Source organism: Buteo buteo, chromosome 8, assembly GCF_964188355.1.
Source record: "Buteo buteo chromosome 8, bButBut1.hap1.1, whole genome shotgun sequence".
Taxonomy (NCBI): domain Eukaryota; kingdom Metazoa; phylum Chordata; class Aves; order Accipitriformes; family Accipitridae; genus Buteo; species Buteo buteo.
Genome location: NC_134178.1, coordinates 17,321,597 through 17,342,757, shown reverse-complemented (window position 1 = coordinate 17,342,757; position 21,161 = coordinate 17,321,597). Strand labels below are relative to the sequence as shown.

The following is a 21,161-nucleotide window of genomic DNA, read 5'->3' as shown; positions in this document are numbered from 1 at the left end:
CTAAGCTGTAACCTCTAAAAGAAAGAATAAACTCTACCCAATGAATGAAGTAGGCATTTTCTAATCCTTGAATTCAGTTGTGAAAAGCTGGTTGGTTGCCCAAACTGAGATACCCTTGAAAGGATTGCTTTCAGGACTGTGCTGACAACTGTGCAGGCTTCAAAGTTAGGTCTGTTTAATATGATTTGAATTGGCCACCCAAAATCACCAGTCGGTTTTGAAAACTTAAGCTCAGATTTTTGTGGTGAGAACAGTGGTAAATACAAAGCAAGCTACAAGTCATGCCAGACAGCTGTCGCTGAAAGGAAGAAAGAAAAGAAGATTAATTCATTGCATGAGCCTTCTTGGGCACTTCAAAAAGAGCTGGAGATGGGTTTGCACTAACGATGGCTGTAAAATATCTACCTGGTCTGGCTCTTTGTCTCATTCTCCTAGCTAAGCTTAAACCAGGCAGTAAAGGTTTGTGGGTTTAGGTGCAGAAGTCCAAGTCTCAGGCTGTCCCATTGACTGTCCCCCAGCTGCACCCCGTAGCCTACGGCTCTGAACTTCATCTGAATGGTCAGGGTGCACCAAGCCTCTCACAGCCCATGGTCCAGGATGGTGCTGAGAGTTAGCCCTGCTGCCTGGCTTGGCATCATCTCCAGCAGGTCTGACAGGAGTAGACTCTGGCAAAAAAAAGAGTGGGGGAAGAAGAAGGGAAAAAAAAAAAGGTGGGGGGGGTGTCCCTCTAGTAGTTGAATAGCCCCTCCGATAGTTGAAGTTGCTGCTCTTGTGCTATGTTGGTCTCCTGGCCAAATCCCACAGTGCCTGCTGGATTCTTATTCAAACCAGTTTCCTCTCAATTCAGCTGGAGCTCTGTTTGGCAGAAGTATGCAGGAACTGCCTTCCTCTTATTTAAAGTTAGGAGAGAATTTGCAGAAGGAAACAATTCAAGTGTGTGGGTAAGTGGGGAAAACTCTTAAAAAGTCCTCAAAATGTCATACCCTGATTTTGCAAGGTCACATGCAATCTTCTGTTCTCTGTGAAGTTAAACATGTTATAACATTATTTGCCAAGTTGGGGCCACTGCTATGAAACTGTTCTAGATATTATTGCAAGTGTCTGACATGAGTATTGTTCAAGACCTCTTGACTTTGACTCAGCAAACAGGGCATTGAGAAAACCTGTTTTCTGGCAAACAGGAAGGCTTGCTGCCATTGAGGTGCATCCTTCTGCCAAGAGACAGCCTGTGCAAAGACATCTGATCTGGCAAGCAAGAAACCCAAGGCTGAACTCAGACCTGGATTCCCTGAGTGCTAACATATTGTGCGACTGAAGTCACTGCTGGTCATATGGTTGTTACTTGGTTTTTATTCTGGTGGAATCATGATGTGTCTTTGAAGTTTGAGATTCACCAGGGAAAGCTAGGCAGAGGGATAGAAGTTTTTACTGTAAAAGCATGGCTTGAATAAAGCTCTTTGCAGCTTTGGGATGGGGGGGAACAACCACACAAAAAACCAGAAACCTGACTACCTTCCATCAGTTCTATATGTAGTTGAAAATAGGTTTTACAGCAGGCTTGGATTCCCCCTCCCCCCCAATATTATTACGTTTCTGTGTTCAGCTTCATCCTGGTATCTAACCTTTGGTTTCCCATCAGCAGTACACTGTAGGCATACCATGCCTTGAATTTCTTATTGAAGCACAACAGAAGCTGAAAAATACGAGTTTTCAAAGCAGACTTCCAACATCAAGGAGTATTTATGGAGGGTTGGTCCAAAGAAAAAAATCTCTTAGACTGAGCTGCAGTCTGGCAAAACGACACTGCTGCAGAGCAGTCAGGCAATGATCTAAATAGACCTTTGCATGTCCACTGGGTAAGCAAACATCTTTCCCTCCCTAACAAAGGCACTATTTCTTGACCCGTGATTTTTCCAAGTGTCACTGGCGGGGTTATAAGTAGCCAGCAGAAGGGGAGGGTGAAAAGATGACTTTGACTTCTGCACACTGAGCACCTGGAGGTTCCTCCTGCCTGGCACAGCAGACCCTTCACTGGTTCCATGGGCTCAGTGTGCTGTCGGGGCACAGATCTGGGGAGCTGCCCGACATGAAATGTGCCTCTTGCGTGGACATATGGACGCTATGCTGGGGCATGCTTAGGATGTGTGTGAGCCACCTTCCATGCTTCGTTGCAATTTCATATGTCAAGGCATGACTGTTTACAAAGAGGATGCAAAATGTGTTTTCTCTGGATGTAGCAGCAATATAGCAACTGAAGCCCTGTCTCCCAGATTTCTCCAGGCAAGATTTAGTCCTTTAAACTGTCTCTTGCTTTTTCTCAGCGCCTTGCTGTGGCTGTTTTTGTGCAGTTTGGTGCCAGTCAGCTCCACCTCCCCACCTCCCTCTTGCAGATTCACAAACCCTCCTAAAACACTAGCTGGCAAAAATCCTCCACCCGTGTGTGTCAAACGTGTGCCTTTGTTTGGGTGGTGACACGTGCCTGTATTTGCTGATGGTGCTTTAGCTGCTTGGTTCTGTAAGCCATGTCACCGTCTTCTCCAAGGATCTGTGGAGAAGAGTGGTGCTTGCACTTCCCCCTCACCTCCGCTTCAGTACGCTTTAGCCCAACCTGAACTATTTTAGTGCAACGATCGAGAGAAGCAGCAATTGCTCATATGATGTGTCACACCATAAACTTCAGGAAAGTAATTCATTCCAACAGTGTAATTCTAGGACTCAGGAACCAAAAATATGGCCTATTACTCATCTTTGTATCTCATAATACAGAATAACCTAAACCATTTATTTATTTACATAGCAAAGGTTTAGCCAAAAGCAAAGTGTTGAATGTCAAGAGCCACTGTTGCTACATATTCGGAGTAATTACTTGCTTTATCGTTTATTTTTTTACTTCTGTGCCAGTATTGGCCAAGAATTCAAGTCAGGAGATAGGCATGATGCAGAGACAAAGAGCCCCTACTTGAAACTTGGGAGAGCAAAACTGAATAATTGCCATGTCTTGAGTAGGCTATGAAAGCTCGAATGTGTTTATTTTATGGTTATCTAACATCTACAGTATTTTCTCTACTGAATGTTTTTTCGTTCTGCGTGAATGAAATTTTCAGGTGTAGGCACATTCATCTACACCGTATGGGAGGCTGTGTATATTAAATGTGTTGGGGCACATTCGGTCTTCACTTACCTTGGTCTAAGGCTGGATGAACTCAAGATCAGGGATATTTAGCTAAGTCAACCCTGGAGTAACTGAGTGCAGAGTTTGATCCCTAGGTTTCCTCTATATGCTTCAGAGGAAATTGTAAATCAGAGGAAAATCCAAGAAACCCAAACAAGTGAAAAAACCCCACTGGAGCTCTGCCTGAGAGTGCTGACCCCTTTGCACAACCCTTGTACTGTGGGATGCATTTCATTTAGGAAAGCAAAGTGGTCCTACAAGAAAGCAAAAGCAAAAAGAACTGCAGTGCAAGGGAAAGGACATTGACTAGGAGGACAGGAGAATATGTGAAAGGAGTAGTAAGGAAGAAGACCCAGGAGGAACAGAGAGAAACAAAAGCTAGAAGCTATTATGGAGAACATCCATATGAAAGTTGATAGGCTGCTTGTGTGTTAGGGTCAGCTACAATATTTTCTTTAGATATATAGAGGTTTCTCTAAAGACCCTGACTTTCGAATAGTCCCTGAGATGGAGGGGAGGGGGGGGTCATCTGTCTGAGGTATTTCTGGGGTGCCCTGTGCTGCAGCATGGACCTAGGAGAGGACACGAGGTCCCATGCTCATCTGTCCCAGGAGCAAGCAGTATCACACCAAAGCTAGTTTCCTGCCTGGTGTCGGAGATGCAAGCCTGCCATAGCCTTACCTGGTGTTTTACTTTTCTCTTTCCCCCGTGCAAAGCTATTGCCAAAATATAACTGTTGTTTCCACCTTTGTCAGCTCTGCTGGTGGATCTCTCAGACCTCATGCAAGGGGCCTTAAAGGGGGAATGGTAGCTCGGAGTCAAGGGTGGCTCTGAAAGCAGCTTTGCTTGTCTGCTGGGATAGGTAGGGTGCCTGACCAAGTATCTGTCAAAATCAGGGACAAAATTTGTCCATAAGGCACAGAAAGCTAAATCTTTGTGGTAGTGAAAAAGTCATCAAGTAGTCACATAGTTGGCTCTGTCTCCTGGGTTCAGGTGGTTGCCCCTGTCTCCACAGCCATGCTCAGCCTGGGCAGCAGATACACACATGTGTAGTAATGTGCTTTTTTTTTTGGCCAATGAATTAGGGATGACTTACTGATATGGGTAACAGATTACTGCTCCGTACTGTAATACTCCATGTTTTGTATCCTGCAGCTGTGGAAAATATCAGCACTTTTTTTTTTTTTTTTTTTTTTTTCAGAGATTGTATTGTGCTGCCAGCAAATGATCTGGCATCTCATGTTTCTGTAACCCATGAATTTGTTTGTCCTCACCAGAATAACTTCTGTGGTTTGCTGTCTACATAATCCATGCAAGCCTCTGTGTTCTCAGTTCTATCTCGTTAGATGGAAGAACGTACTAATTTAAGACTGTTTCCTTGGTGAATCACCTGAGCCTTTAAAAAATGGTCAAGTTAAGCTCTGATTTACCTGTTGTTTTATCTTACCACTAAATGATCTTTCTTTAATGTGACTAGTCAGGAATGTAGCTTCCAGGTGTTTACGGTCCTGATGCTGCTGGGCTTCACCCAGGCAGCTGTCTCGTGTGTGGTGTTCAGCCTTATCTCTTTATCAACTGTATTTCATCAGAATGATCTTTTAGCAGCAGAAATGTATCCAGCTAATAATATACTCAGCAATACTGACTTCTGGCTCTTAGGACAGACTATGAAGCCCCAACTCCTGTAGTTTTATTCTTCAATTCCTCTGCTGATAAAATTTGACTTTGATTCAAGGCATTCGTGTCAAAGGGTATGGATCTATTTTTGTTGTCATACTTCCAGACCATATTTTTTGTGGCTTTTGTTCTCTAAAGGAAAACCAAAATGTTCCCTAATTTAATTTTTCCTTTGCTTGCAGAAAAAATAAAGGTGCGGCTAGTGAGACTGGAAGCTGTCATGTGCTTGATGTGTGCTTGGCACTTTCTCAAGCTAGGAAGGCGGCCAGATATGTTTTGAATAAGTTTGTCTCCCTGTTGGCGAAGCCCATCAGCCCGCAGTGCTGTGGGTTGTCACGATGTAGTTGGCCCTGGCTGAAAGTGAGTTTGCTGAGTAGTTAGTTTGTCGGCCGTGAGGAGGGATGTTGTACGAGCTGGAGGTGGACGGAAGCCTCTTGAGCTTGTGCTGTTGTCTGGGTGTTAAGGCTAGGGTAAATAAAACTCTGAGGTTTTCCCCACATTTGTTATTCCTTCTCACTGTAGGAGTAAGGTAGTGCAGGAGATCCTCCAAGGCCAAATCAAGGCAGACAGCAAAGGTGCGGACGCAGCTTCTTTGTGCCTCTGTCTGGGGGGGGGCAGATGCGGCATTTTGTGTGTGTTTTGTCGGACCTGTACCCGTGCAAACAAGACTCTTCTGCATCATGTAAAATTCAGTGTCACACAGCAATACCAAGCACCGTGTTTCCCCCCCTCTCATCCTGACAAACAAGCAGCTGTCACTTGGGTAATGATGGGCGAGCTGTGGGGTCCAGGTGCGTGAAGGACTTCCTTAGTGGCAGAGCTCTGAGGAAATGAGGAGCCCGGGAGGAGGATTTTGCAGTGCTTTTTGTTGCTCAGCCTGGCACAAGCTGTTAAATCTTTGTCTGGTGCAGGTGACCTGAAAGTCTGCAGCACCCAATCTAAATAAGAAATCTCAATAAATAAGTAAGTGTCTATAAATTTGAGGTAGAAAAAGGCAGATACTTTTATCGCGGCTATTTAGTGAATCCATTAAAACAATAAAAGGAACCAGATTCTTTAGGCGTAGAACAGAACGATATCCTAGTCGGTCCCATCCTTTTGTTCTCATGTGGTGTTCTGCACCAGCAATGAGAGGAAAAGCACTTGGATAGCCGCTAGCATGTGCTGCGTAATAGATTGTGGTACAGTCTCCTTAGTTTTATTATGTACTTTCATGATGGGCTTCAGTTAATTTGGACAGCTGCAAGCAGGTGTGCCACTGAGAACTTGCATTAAAAAAAAAGTTTTGCCTTCTTGGATTTTGCAGAGTGGCTCGGTTCTAGAAGTCACAAGAGGATCATCTTTCGTGTACATTTTAAAAGGTGAAAAAGAAATGTGCCAAGGGAGTGGTACCAAAATTATTTTGGTTTTCATAGTATGTTTCTATTCTGTTTAATCATGCAAAACTAACACTTGGCTATAGTTTAAGAAACTTGTCATGGAAGCTTATCATCTCAAGTCATATATCCAAGCCAGGAAAAGCCAAAAATGACACCTAAAGCTTGTGAATACGAGCCTGAAGAGTTTCTGGGAAAACAGATAAAATAAATGCCCAGCATGAAGTGTGCTAAGTTTTTGGGTATGGTTAATGAGATTGTCTCTTCTCCTTTGTTAGCTATTTCCTTGCAATAACTTTTGTCCGTCGTCATACAAGGGAATAAAGAAAGAAATTGTCAGTGGGGTTAGAAAGACAGCTATTCCTCTGACCTGGGCAGTTGTGCCTGAAACCATGGTGTATCAGTTGAGACTGACATTCTTTTGATTTTTTTTTTTTTTTTGAGGTTGTTTATGCAAGGTTAAAGCAATAAATCATTGGTGTGACTACTAACAACCCCCTCTCCTCTGTTTTTTTCATTAGGTGGCAGTGAAAGTAATTGACAAGAAAAGAGCCAAAAAGGACACCTATGTCACTAAGAATCTGCGACGGGAAGGGCAGATCCAGCAAATGATCCGCCACCCAAATATTGCTCAGCTGCTGGATATACTGGAAACTGAAAACAGCTACTACCTTGTCATGGAGCTGTGCCCTGGTGGCAACTTGATGCACAAGATCTATGAGAAAAAAAGACTTGAGGAGCATGAAGCACGCAAATACATCCGGCAGCTTATCCTGGCAGTTGAACATCTTCACCGGGCAGGGGTAGTTCACAGGTAATCTTAAAAACCCTCTCTGATAAATTTTATCTCAGAGCTTCTAAGTGGTATTCTGGCATTTATTTGTATAGTAAGGAGACTTTGTTACGAAAACATATTCCTAACAGCTTTTTTGGCTAATCTTCATTACATTGTTTAGGTGCTCATATTTTACAAATTAGAAAGTATCTGCAGAAAGCCTTAAGTAAGTGTGTAGCTGCAGGCTCGCATACGAGAACCATGCTGACTCCATGTCCTTAAAGATAAGCCTGTGCTTTGGAAAAGTAGGCAAGCACTATTTTGCCTTTTCAAATCTCTGTACCAACATTAACTGATGAATCATTTCACTATTTCTTTGAGGAGGTGGTTGTGTCTGGGTTTTTTTACTGGTGGAAGTGCAGCGGTATGCAGGGAGACAAACTGATTTGCCCAAAGCCTCGCAGTGACACAGCTGGGACGAAGCCTGAATGGGACCACAGAAGTCCCTTTCTGCTTCTCTGCTCTTTCAGTTTGTTGTATTGCCTCAACAGGACCTCACAAGTTTGAAGACGGTGAAGTACAATGCAGAGTATGCAACTGTTCAGTTCATCTCGCAGTGTCTTCTCAGGAGAGATCCAGAGCTGTTGCAATACATCCCTTTCTTTGTTTAGGACCTTTGTTCAATCGGTTTATAAGCAGGAGTATGCTACAGAGTTAAAAGTTTACCTGGGCTCCAGGGGAAATGGGACAAGTTCATCAGAGAGGAGTCTGCAGAGGGAGTCTGAATAAGGAGTAGCTACCTCTGCCTGAAGTCCCTGAGCAGCAAGTGGTAGAGGCTGGGAGAGTGCAGGTGGAGGTATCGCACAAGATTGCCTGTCCCTGTACCTTTCTCCGCTTATGTGCTTTTGGCTGCTATGGAGACAGGGGACAGTGGGCTGGGTGGACCTTTGGTATGTCTCCTCTTCTGTTCTTAGGTGTATTTATAGGGTATTGTCTAAGAAGTAGACTCCGCTTTCTAGTTTTGGGCCAACTGGTGTTAAGTCTGGACTCCCACATACTTCCCAAATGATGCTGAGCAAGCTGTGTAGGCCCCATAACTCTATGCCATTATGTAGGCACATCGTAGGAGCTAGATACCTGAATAGTTTTGAGGATCTGGGTCTTAATTTCCTTGGCTGCACTCACTCTGTAGAAGATGGAGAGCTGTTGTACATACCTGTCCACAGGGCTGCTGTGCAGGCAGCTGGCAAACTGCCTGAAGGCAGCCCTCCTCCAGCTGTGCCCAGCTGTGCGCTGAGCTGCCTACCACTGTGTAATGCCATTGGGTGCATCTGTCTTGGTGGAACTCCATGCGCTCTGAAAACTTCTTTTTTTTGTTTGAGTCTCTCTGCGTGTTCCCTGTGATCCATTAGGGATATATGCTATGTGCACATACAACTTCGGGTGTACTGAGGTCTCATCTTGAGCTAAATTTCTGGTATCGCCAACAAATATTTGAGCAGCCACCAGGTCTATTCTGCAGGTTCTCTATCAGCAGCTAAACTGCTGACCTCCTTAAATTATTAACCCCACAGTTTGGAGCATGGACAAGGAAGAAGTCTACTCATTGCTTTAAGGGATCAATTGATATCCAGTATGTACAGAGAGAGAGGAAGGAAAAAGGTCAAGGTTTCTGAGATGGGCAGAGGAAAACCCGGCAGGAACAGATGAACATGTTTAGCTTTTAACAGCAGTATTGAGTTCAGCAGCAGCAGTTCCTCTCCCTGAAAAATTTACCCTCTGCATAGCGGCTGAAGTGCTTATGGGGGGTTGGTAGGCTTGGCTTTGATTCCCTTCTTTTTCAGAGAGGATTCAAACCCATATTTTGTACAAAAATAGCTTGTCCACTAGGTACAAGCTAGAATCAGCAGGCTACTGTGGTGGCAAGAAGGCAAGGCTTTGCAGTCCAGAGAGGACATGAGCCTGAGGAGCCTGAGTTCCTGTTTGGATGCTGCACACTCGCAGCAGTTTTGGCCCTCACCCCTTCTTTCTCTCTGCTGTCTCTGTGAACATGAGCGCAGCTCACAGAGACTGAAGCATGAGGGACCTTTGTGAGCAGAGAGAGGAAGCAGCCCTGGAAATACTGACATGCTCTGCTGCATCTGGCAGCTGAGCTCTGTCTGTCCAGCCCCGTGGCGTTGGATTAATCCTTACCCCAAAGGCAGCGTACTCTATCCACTCTATTTCTCAAATCACAGCGTGGCACTGAGCTTGTTCTTGGGAGTCTTCTGTCTGGGTAATGAGCAGGTCCGGTTCTGCTTAAACTGATAAAATTTGACAGAATCACAGGCAGTGTATCTGCAAGTATTTTCTCTAGCTTAACCACTCAATGTCTTGACTTATTCTGCAAAAAAAGTATGTAGAGCAGTGTAGAGATGCAAGAAAAACACTGGTGGTGTGATCCAGATTTATTCTTCTGGCTCTCTGGGAGCAAGAGAGGGAGAAAGAATAATAGTTACCCCAGGAGTTGTCCTTCAGCATCTTGGGCTTTTGACCATGGCAACTCTAGAAACAGACTACTCAATCGGCAACTGAAGAGCGGGAAAAAATAGTGCAGAAGTCTGATTCATTCTCACCCTGGATGAAATGGCAATGTTCTGTTGTTGTTATTGTTGTTATTTTTAAAGCAGATAAAAATAACAGCACTTTCATCTACATGGTGATCTGTGGGTGTTCGCATTCACTGCATGTGAAACAAAACATGGCATCCTAGGCCAGAAAGCGGTCTACTGTTTGTTTCTCTCCAAATGCTTTCATCATTCACATTGAATGGGGCAGGGCATTGAAAAGTGTTCACTGACTATTTTATTACAAAAAAATCATTTGTTTTGTCTGCATTATTCAGGGAATAATATAGATGACTTACCCTGTTCTATAACTCAGGATGAAAAAAAGCCAGATGAAATAAGTTGCATGAAATTTGCTTACATTATTTGATGAATATTACTTGGTAAGCTTCATTACTTACAATCAAGACTTGGCATGGCAGAAAAGCACTCTGATCTTTGGACAAGAGCTGGGACCCAGAACTCAATGGAAATGCTTCTCTTAAGAGGCATTGATGAGTGAACAGCCTAAAATTTAAATACTTCAAGAAACCGAATTTTATTTAGAGAGGTGAAAAAAACCCAAAACTCATCTTTGACTGTATAGATGTATTTTAAATTATAAATATTTCATCTACTATGATGGATGAAGACTCCAAGTTCCTGAGTGCAGGAGCTACATCTTCAGTGAGGGGTGTCCAGGGCTCAGAACTCCTTGGCTGCTCACTAAAAAAAAAAAAAAGCTTCTATGCTATGTATAATTTCATGTAATCATTTGTGTTTCATTCCTTCTATCAGTAGAGCTGGTTGGTTGCTAAAAATATACTTGTGACAAGCTTAGCTGTGAATCAGGTAGGAATATTTATCTTTCCCTCTGACAGAGGAAAACAAACCCAAATGGCAGTATCTGGTGAAGCTTTCTCTTTTCAGAGGGTGTTTACATAGGCCTTCATGCTGTCAAAAAGCAGGATGAACAATAAGCCCCTTGGGACTGTAAGGACAACAGAGAAAATGAAGTGAAAGCCTCGGTGCTTGCCACTGCATCCCACAGGAAATTCTCAACAACCCTTTTAAAGTAATTTTAACAAAATTCAATCCCATTCAGTGCAATTACTGTCAGGATGTCAAAGAAAAGAATTTAATAATGTATTGGTAGCAAAGATAGCTTTCTGTATTCCCCCTTTTTCTGTCTTCGTGGCAACATATTCATACCTTCCACTGCCATTTTGTAATTAAAAGCAGATCAGGAGTTTGAAAGACACACAAAAACCCTGAGGTTTTGAGCAGGGTTTATATATTTTTCCATGATCTCTTTCCCTAGCAGACTAAGTTGGTGCCATACAATCAAGTTGCTCAGGGTGCTACAGGATTCCTGCTTTGGTACCTGCTACTTTTACGTGTTGGCTTTGATAACTTCCATCTATTAATTTTAAGTGCCAGTAGTCTGGCTGCTGATGCAATATTTATGACAGATTCTGCACTACAGAACAAAGTCTCCTTTTGAAGTGCAAAGCTGGTTTGTCTTTCTATTTTATGTCAGACTTCAAAATTACCTTTGGGCATTCTCTTTTGGAGTACTCTGCTGTAAACAAAGTAAACATCATTTTAGTGAAGACAATAGACTGAATTCCTCTTTTACAGAGGCAACCGCATTGAATTCAGTGACGTTGTGACTGATAGAAGAATCAGGCTCAATAAGTAGTATTTTGATAACAAAGCCTTTGAAATGTATATTGATGTGATGATGGACTCAAATCTCTGCAACCTTTCCAGCTCACCTCCTGCTCTTGCATAGGGCTAGAAAGTGGGCTTGTGGGGTGGGAGTTAGGGAGCGATTTTTCATGGTGCTGTACTGATTAAAAATAAGATGCAGGAGACAGCAGCAACCACTGCTGCTTTGCAGCTGCTTGCTGGTAAAACCTTCCTTCTCATCCCTCCTCCCCCAGACAAGAAATAAAGTGTGAAATGCAAAAACTTCAGTTTTGCTGTCTGATGCCTGCAATGGCACTGAATAAGCTTCTTTCAAAAGCACACTGAGCTGACAGCTGAAGCCTGGGGTAGCTCACTCAGGGAAGCAGGCTCATGTGTTGCTCGGTGGAGTCACTGGCTGGAATTGGGATTTCCAAAGTGGTCTGTGAAGGTCTGAGCAAAGCCAGAGACATATCAGCCTCATCAACAGCAGAACAAACTCCCAAACAAACCATCCAATGAAGAAGGCGTATTTTCAAATACGGGGAATGCTGACTGTATGCTGCTAGCTTCACAAGCTGACAAGGCATAAATATATGCTGATTCTCCACATTGTGGTAGTGCAGCTTGGTCTTTCTTGAGTGTCGTCATTAGTCATAGATTTGACTGACTCGTACCATAGTTAGGCACTCTCAGCATCATGGAACTAACCCCTCAGGAAAAGGTAAATTTTTTTATTTCTTTAATATTTAATTACTGAGGGTATTTTGAAGTTTTTCAGCAATGAATGTCGAAAATATGCTTAAGGGGAAAAAAAAAATATCCTTTAGTCCCATTTTTTGCGACAGTAAGGAATAAGATCAGATTTACTTCAAGGAGGGAAACTGAAGGTCTCCAGCAACTGTGTTTCTTCTCCCCACCTCAATCACATGCAGCATGGCACGTGCTGCTGGCATAAAGGAGTGCTTGCCCAGCCCTTCTAGTCGCAAAGCAGCTGTGTCCAGCTCTAGGAACCCACCAGGAAGCGCAAGCCATATGCGAAACTATGAGGACCTTTGAGTCCGCAGGGACCAGCACGTGTACCTGATGTTCAGTGCTCTGGGTCTTCCAATGACTTCAGCAAGGACTTCAGTTGCTGTGTGTGTTGTAGCTGGTAACTCACATTCTCCCTTGCAGTATGCAGCTATTAAAAACACACAAACACCTCCACTGACTAAAATAAATAAGGTAGTATGTTTACTTTTATTTGTTAAACCATTTATAATATAGTGCATGAAATTCAGGGTTCCCTAACGCTTTTGGGTGCAGTGGTGCTACTTTTTCCATTGCAATGAATTAATGTCAACATTCAAACAAAGCAGCAACTCAGATAAGCCTCTCTTTGTAAAAAATAATTACAGTTTGAATCGGACAGAACTGACGTAATAAAGCATTTAAGAAGTTTGGGGAAATCGGTCCTGTCTGCACGATGAGCCTAAGGCAGATATGTAATTGGCTTGTACCACTGCACTTTTTGTCAGAAAGAAATAGTGGATAATCTGGTGCGTTGTTAAAGTTACCGAAAGCATTCACTGAATAACCCTTCTGTCCTGACGGCTCCGGATCTTGTCCAGACACGCAGCCTCTATTTGCACTTCTGCTGTCCTGCCATCTCTATGCCCTGCTGCCGGCCTGCTGCCGGGGATCGGGCTGCCCGGGGGTCCTGCCCGGTGCCCACCCATGGGTCCACATCTGCATAGTAGTGGTTCTCCAAGTACGGCTTAGTCTGGGGATTTTTGGTTTGGTTTCGTATGGCTTTTGCTTCGCATTTCTAAGGCTGGTTCATGTGGAATCTTCTCGTTAGGTTGTATCAAGGAGTAAAAACTTGTTGTCCTAGCTTGCAGTGTCACACCGAAGAAAAGTGCTTTCATATTGATATGGGTTGACAAAAATGTGGTGCATATGGACTATTAGATCAGTTACCACTTACCAGCAAATCTGCTGAGAATAGACATATAGGTAAACATCTTTAATTAACCAGGTCTGATTGCATTCTATACTGAGGCTTTATTTAATTTTTTTTTTCCTCTGATAGCTTTAAAATGCCCTGTAACATTTACCTTTAGTTTTATTTTTTTAACCTTGAATCCTTTTAAATATCTTTTCTTGTGTTTATGTTTACCCCTCTCATCACTTATTTATTATTCTAATTGCCTCTGTGTCTTTTCTCCTCAACCTTAGAGCTTTCATCTTTCCATTCCCTTGCCTTTATTTTTAAAAGTCTTACCTCTTCTTAGCTAATGTTTAATATACTGAGAGCTTCCAAATGGTCTTTCTCCTTCCTTTGGGACGTTGTACTAAGCACTGCAGTGTATGACCCGAAGCTCCATGTGCTTCTGTTGATTTCAGTTTAGTTTTGGTTTGGGGGTGGTTTTTTTGGTTTTTTCCTCTTTCCCATACTGTTTTTTTGGCAGTCTCTCCTGTTAAATTCCCGGCCCTGATATCTTTCTAGAGGCTAATGGCCCTGTCTGTGAAAACCTCCACCTGCAAGCAATAAAGACGTGAAGAAATAAGTCCTTTTTTGGCAGTAAAGGGAAGTTGAGTTGATCCGGATCCATCTGGCAGGGCATGTCCTCCTCATATAGCAAGCCATTTCTCAGCGGCAGCGGTTGCCCTATGAGGGAAGCTGCTTTTGGAGGACACGGGGTGGTGGGTCTGCAGTGCCGTCACGGCATGTGGAGTCTCCTGCGGATGAGGAGAGGGATGCCATGGATGCCAGCCGGGCCGATGGCATGCACCGCCCGGAGCTGGTGCTCGCCCTCGGAGTGGGAGCAGGGCTGGAGAGTGGGCTCTTTGTAGGCTGCGTCTTGGTCAAAACACGGCCAAATGTGGTTACATCTCTGCCACGGTATTTGAAATTAGCTGTCACTTTTAACGTGGCTGTTTTCCTCAAGTTAACATACTGGGTTATTGCCAGAGGAGGGAACATAATCCCCTCCTCCTGTCTCTCAGGCTGGTGCTTTACTGACGGAGTTCCTTTGCCTCTCTGAGAAGAGGGCTGGTGCAGAGGGCAGTCCTCTCCTCAGGAAGTGTTTGGCTGGATGCCGTAGGAAAGCCTGGATATTGCCCCTGAATACCTGAAATTTGCAAAATACTCTCTTTTGGTAGATTTATACAGTATTTCCTCTGTTTCTTTTCACACACGAAGCAAGGAAAATCTGCAAGAAATGCTCACTGGGGAGTAGAAACATCTGTCTGGAGAAGATCCTTGTGGTCATATTGATGAAGTGAGTGGCATCCTACCTGCAAGTACTCTTCTGCCTCAGGTTTATTTGATACACAGCGTGGACATAAAATGAAATGGAGAGGAACGTTTTAAAAAAGGCTTGGAGTTGGTCACAGCTATTTTTCTTTCTTTCCCGGATCCTTTCTTGTGGAAGTACTTTGTCTGGTTTGGTTGGTTTACTTGTCTTATTTTATTAAGCCTTATATCTTCATCTGTAATAGAGGCATCCTTCATTACTCCCTTTGCCTTACAAAGGCAAAATACCGTGGACGTCACTGACTTCCCATAATTATAGCTGATGGCTTTATTATCCAGATTTTTCCAAAGAGTGCTGGGAGAAGCATCACTGCCTGTCTGAGCTATTGATATCCCGGCATGCTGATTGTTAGAAATATTTTATGTCTGGATGGGGGAAAAATTCTTGTGATAAAGACACAGCAACTGCTAGAAGTCATGGACAAGTTGTGTAGCAACCTAAATGATTTTTTCATATTATACTTAATGCTTAGTCTGTACAGTTAGGGCTTTTGGGGTGGTTTTGTATGTGTGTGTGATCTCTGGGATATTTTTCTTATGTAGAACATGGCTTAGGAAAGCACAGCCATGTTCTTGAGTGATCGAAGGGCACATGTAAAGGGAACAATGTGCTGACGTAGATATCAGAAGAAGGGTTGGTTGTCTTGTAGAAGGGGACTGCTTTCATTTTATCCTCTCTCTCCCAAAACTGGTCCAGGCCCTGATCTGTGCAGTGGATCTGTGGGTCAGGCAGGGCGGCATGGTGGAGAAAGCACTAACATGGCACTCAGAAAACCTGTGTGGCTTCTTCTCTTGGCTTTGTTACTGGCATTCTGGATGGCATTGAGCAAGTCATTTCAATCCCTCAGCCTCAGTTTTCACCTCTACAATATGGGACTACCAATGCTGACCACCGCTATAAGGAGTTTGGATGCTTCATCCCCAGGGCAGGTTGATTCTGGTCTCCCTTGCAGACAATAGCAGCAGACAGACGTTTGACTCGTCAGATCTCTGCAGAAGATGGTTTATCCTTCAGCAGTGGCCAGTGAAGAGCCTTTGGTTGTGAAGAGTAATGAGAAAGTGACCTCTAATTCCAAAACCATATATCTGAAATGTTTCCGGTGTATAAGATTTCTGCAAACTTTTAAGTGTGTGAGAAATCTGACAAACCTGATTAATTACAGGATGTACTGACAAATGTTTATAAAGTCATTTTGTGCCTGAAGAACAGGTGTGAAACTCTGTGTGAAAGCATTGGTAATTTTGTAGAGGATACAATGCATGGGGCTTTCTGCTTTGAATGTGGAACTGTGTGCGCTGCTTTCATTATATTTGTTGTTGTTATATATGAATCTTGTAAATACACTGATGAGAGTGATGGGAAGCTGCTTCATTATTTTGGAGGCTCACTCAAAATATTTTATTTCTTTCAGAGACTTGAAGATAGAAAATCTGTTGCTAGATGAAGACAACAATATCAAGCTTATCGGTATGAAACCAGTTTGGCAATTCCAGTAATTAAAATCAGTAGTTTTATAAAGAGAGTTTTTGAGACTTCATAATCCTCCATGTGACAACTGCTAATGTTGCTGCAGAGAGGAGCTGAGAGAGTATAGATAGCAATCAAGCTGTTCCTGAGAGCATCTTGTGAAAAAAATGTTCCAAATAATTCAGCTTTAACTGGGTATGGGAATAATCCTACATCTTTTAACCAACAGCTTTCATATTCAAATTGGGAACTTTGTAAAGAATTAAAGAATTGACACCACAGAAGTAATTTATTTTATTATCTTGATAATTTCATATTTACTAAGGGTTGGATTCTGCCCCCATAGGCATATGCTTCCACTGAAGTCAGTGGGAGTTGCACACATTTTTAGCAGCTGGCAAAATTTGGTCCTATATTTATATTCGTTAAATTTGCTTCCAGCACCCAATGCAAAATTGGTTTAGAGGGCTCTTAAAAAATAAAAAAGATCAGCGATAGTCTTGATTGTATTTGGGTATCAGTTGTACACAGTGCTTGATTCATTCAAGTTGTGCAGACATTTTAGATTAATCATCGGTGGGTATAGTCTCTCACTGCCTTTGCGTAACTCCCATTAATGTTAATGTGGGCATTGAAAAGAAAATATTCCCTTCAAAAAAAAAACCCCAAACATCTGTTTATATTTATCTCCATGCCTACACTTTTGCCAACAGCAGTGTCTGTGGTTGCAGACTTAAAAACTCCACTGACTTACTTTCTTCAAAAGGTTTCATGATCTGAAAAGTGATGAAAACCACTTAACATTCAGGTCAAATGGACACTTGCTGTAACATATAAAGCACATGCATCTCCAAACAAACAAGAGGATGATGCTTAATGAAATCTGAAATATTCAAAATTTACTTAAGGAATTCAGTCTTTGGAAATATTACCCTGACTTTAAGTCATCACTCTGTATCGAATCAACCAGCTCTGGGAAAATAACAGCAAAAGAGAACTCTGCATTACCTCAGCTATGGGTCAAGAGGATACCGATATGTTACCATGAATCATTCATCAGTAATGATGGATACCACCCATTATCTTGATTTAGCGGATAAGTGAGACCAGATGGTGTGCAACAGTGCTATATGAACATCTGATAGATTTAAAGAATTTCTATAACTTCCCCGTTATTGGGTGTTTGATTACACAACAGTATGTGAACTTGACATCCAAACCCAGACCTAATCGGATGATATGTGTACAATTAAAACTCACATGCCAAAAAATTACTTCAGAGCTGTTCCTGCAGTTTCATTTGCTTCGGTTGCATGGAAGGGTCTCCTCGCAGTGGGTGGTGTGGGAAGAACAAAGAAAAGAGACAGTTCGATCTTCCATAGCCTTACTAGTGTTGAAATAAATTGTCCTCAGGTCTGCAGCCTGATGTTTTAAGCAAAGTGGATTGTGCACAGTGTGTATTTTAAAACAAAGCAATTAAATCCCACTGTCCAACTGGGTATACTGTAGAAAAATAAAGGTTGCTTTATTAGTAATAATTTTGCTGTAAGTAAAAACAGATTTAATATCACAGTCAGCTCATGCCATATCTCGCTAGTGATGCTGGTGATCTCTGTTTTTTCACCCTGAAGAAGCAGTGCCTCTGTTCTTCATGCTCTGTCTGCTGCATTTGTAGGAAAAGCTGGAGCGGAGGCTGCAGAAACCGGCCTCAGGTCCCTGGGCAACCTCTCCTCACCAACACCTCTTTTCCAGGTGGTAGCAGAAGTAGTGCTTCAGCTGCTGCGCAGCTTTCCGTTGCCACCACGGTTTCACAGGACAAGGAGAATTTTCCAGCGCCCGTCTGTGGCTGGTGGCATAGACCAAATAATTTACCCCTCTTCCTCCTCCCTGCCTGTTCCTTCACTCAGCTCATTCAGTGCTTAGTACAATATTTTACGTAGCCTGTCTTTCTAGAAATGTGATGGATCAGTTGCATCATTACATAGTCATAACCAAGAAGGCTCTTCAATAGCAAAGAGCATGTTTTGAGGAATTACGTGCTGCTTTCGACGCTTAGAAGATGAGACTCTAAGCTACAAAACCAGCTCACGTTAACTGCTTTGGGGTGGGAGTTTGGTCTCTGTGTCTTGTACAGCAGCAAACACACTAGTACCTAATAAAAAATGTTGCTCTTGTAATATAACTGTGAAATGAAGAAAACCCACCATAAAGGAAAAAGAAAAGGTGAAATGAAGATTAAAAACATACTAGGAAGTGGCATTGGAAATCCCTGCTTGTTCATGCATTTCAGCGAGAACTGAATCCCTTGAGCCCCTTTCTTCACCCAGCTGCTTAATGACACCTTGCTTTTGTTACTCTTTTTAGGTATGTGCTAAGGTGGTTTATAATATGGTCTTAGATAGTATTATTAGAAAAATTCCCTTTGCTGTGTTAAGTGGACTTTTTCATAGCTGTCTGTTAAATCTTAAGAACATCAGGATTGGAAATGCTGGAAATAATTCACTTCTCTTCACCTACCAGCCCACGGTGGTAGGCATCTGATAAAGATGCTTTGAAAAGCCACTCACAGGCCATGCAAAGTCCTCGGCGTCCTGCTCGAGGACCTGTGGCACCCAAAGGACCCTCCCGATATGTAGCTCTGCCAAGCTCTGTGGAGCTCTGCTGGTCAAACTTGTCCATGAGCTTTGTGCTAAGGCTTCTGTTATTTCCAACTGTCACAGCTTTGGAGATAGCCATATATCCATAGCTTAATGTTGATTTCCTGGAGGCGTTAAAGAGTAGTAGCGTAATGCGATACTTCGATAGTACGAACAGTGGGGGTGGTGGAGTTTCCATGTCATAATATTTACTTTGGAAAACCAAGTGTGGCCTTTGGTCTGAATTCTGTAATTAGCTCAGCTTATTGAAAGGAAGCCCAAGACAGCGGCAGGAATGGCAGTGAAATTATCAGTGCTGGTGGTAATGCTGTTCTTATCAAGATCAGCAGTGCATCCTTAATAAAAATGACACTGCGATCACAATGTGCTGCCACAACGTTAATAACAATATTCCCATTTCTTTTGTGATAAAATCCCTGTCCCCAATATGCATGTGTTTGCACACATTGTGCATTTCAACAGGCAGTAGAAAAAAAAGACTATACCTGCCTAGATTAAATGAATGAGCTGAAAAACATGAATAAGATGTTTATAGTTTAAGCAAATAAGATAATTAAAACCTCCACTAGAATATACCTCCATTGATAATGATAAAAGGATACTGATTTACACTATCACAGAATGTAACCCTAATATATTTTGTTTGTAAAGTGTTATATTACAGTCAAGTTATTTTGAGGTGGTATGACACAGTAGGGTAAAGACCATGAATAATATTGTGTGGAGATATTATTTCTAGGAGTTTTAAAAAGTATTTTGCCATTGACATAACTCATCTCGGGGCATAGCTAATAAATACGTTAATTAAGGAAATGGATCCTCAGAATTATTTGTATAAGCCCCAGGGATAATACCTATCTAGCAGAGATGATTAAGCAGTGTCCAGAGACAATTGTTTTCCATTAGAGGCAAGGAAATTGTCTTGATCCTCATTCAGTTTTGACAATGTTCTCCAGCAAACCCCCTTTCAGCTTGTTTGCATGTTGAATACGGTGCTTCTTGTCTCTCTTGTGCTTGTCTCGCTCTCAGAGATGCAGCCAGTTGAGTGGAAAGCCCCGTGCAGTCATTTGGGCACTCTGGCTCACATAGTCATCTTTATAATTGTATTTTTTTGTAAGCATTATATTTTTTTCCTGGTTTTGTAAGGGAACCAGGCTTATGTGACTGCCCTGTCAGGATGCTTCTAATACCTTGAAGAACTCTGTCTGATTTCACTGAAATTTAAGGTGGGGTAAAAGCTAAAGGACAGGCCATTACTTCAAGTGTTATGCAAATAAGTAGGCAGATAAGGGAGAGAGACCCAAATTAATGGCTGTGGAGAGAGAATATTGCATGGGCTCAACAGTTGCCTGCTATATTTGGCCTGCAAGGTGTGATGCTTTTAGCTCACCAAGGCAGGTGGGTAGCACACCCAGAAATACGCTGTTTTACAAGACACATGGATGCAAGATACAAGTCTATAGGAAGAGGATTCAGCAGTCTGCTTCTCCTGACTGCCTCGTTTATGTATAAGACAGTTTTCCTTTTAAACGTGCATGCGTTCTGGGAATTTTTAAGAAGACTAGATAAAAAAAAAGGAAAAAACCAGATGTCAGTGTTCTTAACAGCAGTATTTTTGTTGTTGCAGCTGTCATCAATAACAAGTTATTAATAAATGCAAGCATCTTTGATTGTGACCTCTCTAGATCCGCTGCTCCTGGATATGTTGCCCTGCAGCACAGGCTGTTCTCCCAGCCTGTCAGCTTTGCCCATGTCATCATCCTCCTTGCAAGCTTGTCTTGCTTCTTCCCTTTATCACATCAAGTTGTTTGACTTCACTTTCAAGACCCTTTGCAACCTCTCTTCACCTTCTCATCTTGTCTGTCAGGCTGTAGTTTCGTAATTGCTTTCTCCCAAGCCAAGCACGGGCTACCACTAGACAGGGTGGGCTTGCACGTTGCCCTCAGCCGCTTCTGCTGCTGGTGTGACTCTGTCTGCATTTCTTTCCTTGCTTAGTGGTTTAATTTTTAAGACCCTTTCTTAAACCCAGCTCAGCCTGCAGCCATACCAGCACTGGAGCAGACGAGGGAGAGATTGTGGGAACACCCTCCTCGGCGCCAGCCTGGGCTTGGGTTGCCTGAGAGCACTTGGGAAACTGCAGACTCCTTTGGTGCAGAGAGGCTGCCTCTTGTCTCCCATCAGTTCGTGGTGCCAGCCTTTGCCAGTCCCTTATTATTGCCAGCAAAAGAGTGTCAGATATACCCAGGGGCCAGAAATACAATAATTCAAGGCAGAAGCTGAGGAGGGGAGAGCCAAATCAACACATTCCCTTTCTTGCTCGAAGATCTCCCTGGGTTATTTCAGAGCTGAAATGCTGACTCTGCAACCCTGTGCATTTGTGCATCGCCACAGTAGTCCCAGAAAGCAACACCCCCCGCCCCCTCCTGCCTTGAATCTGATGGCTCATTTACACGATTTAGAG

General features: G+C 42.9%; 1 protein-coding gene across 1 annotated transcript in view; it reads left to right on the top strand.

The window, feature by feature from the left end:
- The window catches only part of HUNK (hormonally up-regulated Neu-associated kinase), a 59,065-nt gene that overhangs the window by 13,237 nt on the left and 24,667 nt on the right, over nt 1–21,161 (top strand). Inside the window, exons 2-4 of the mRNA XM_075034801.1 lie at nt 6,747–7,039; nt 15,988–16,043; nt 17,719–17,848. Of these exons, the coding sequence (XP_074890902.1) occupies nt 6,747–7,039; nt 15,988–16,043; nt 17,719–17,848 (479 nt within the window). The remainder of the gene's footprint in view (nt 1–6,746; nt 7,040–15,987; nt 16,044–17,718; nt 17,849–21,161) is intronic.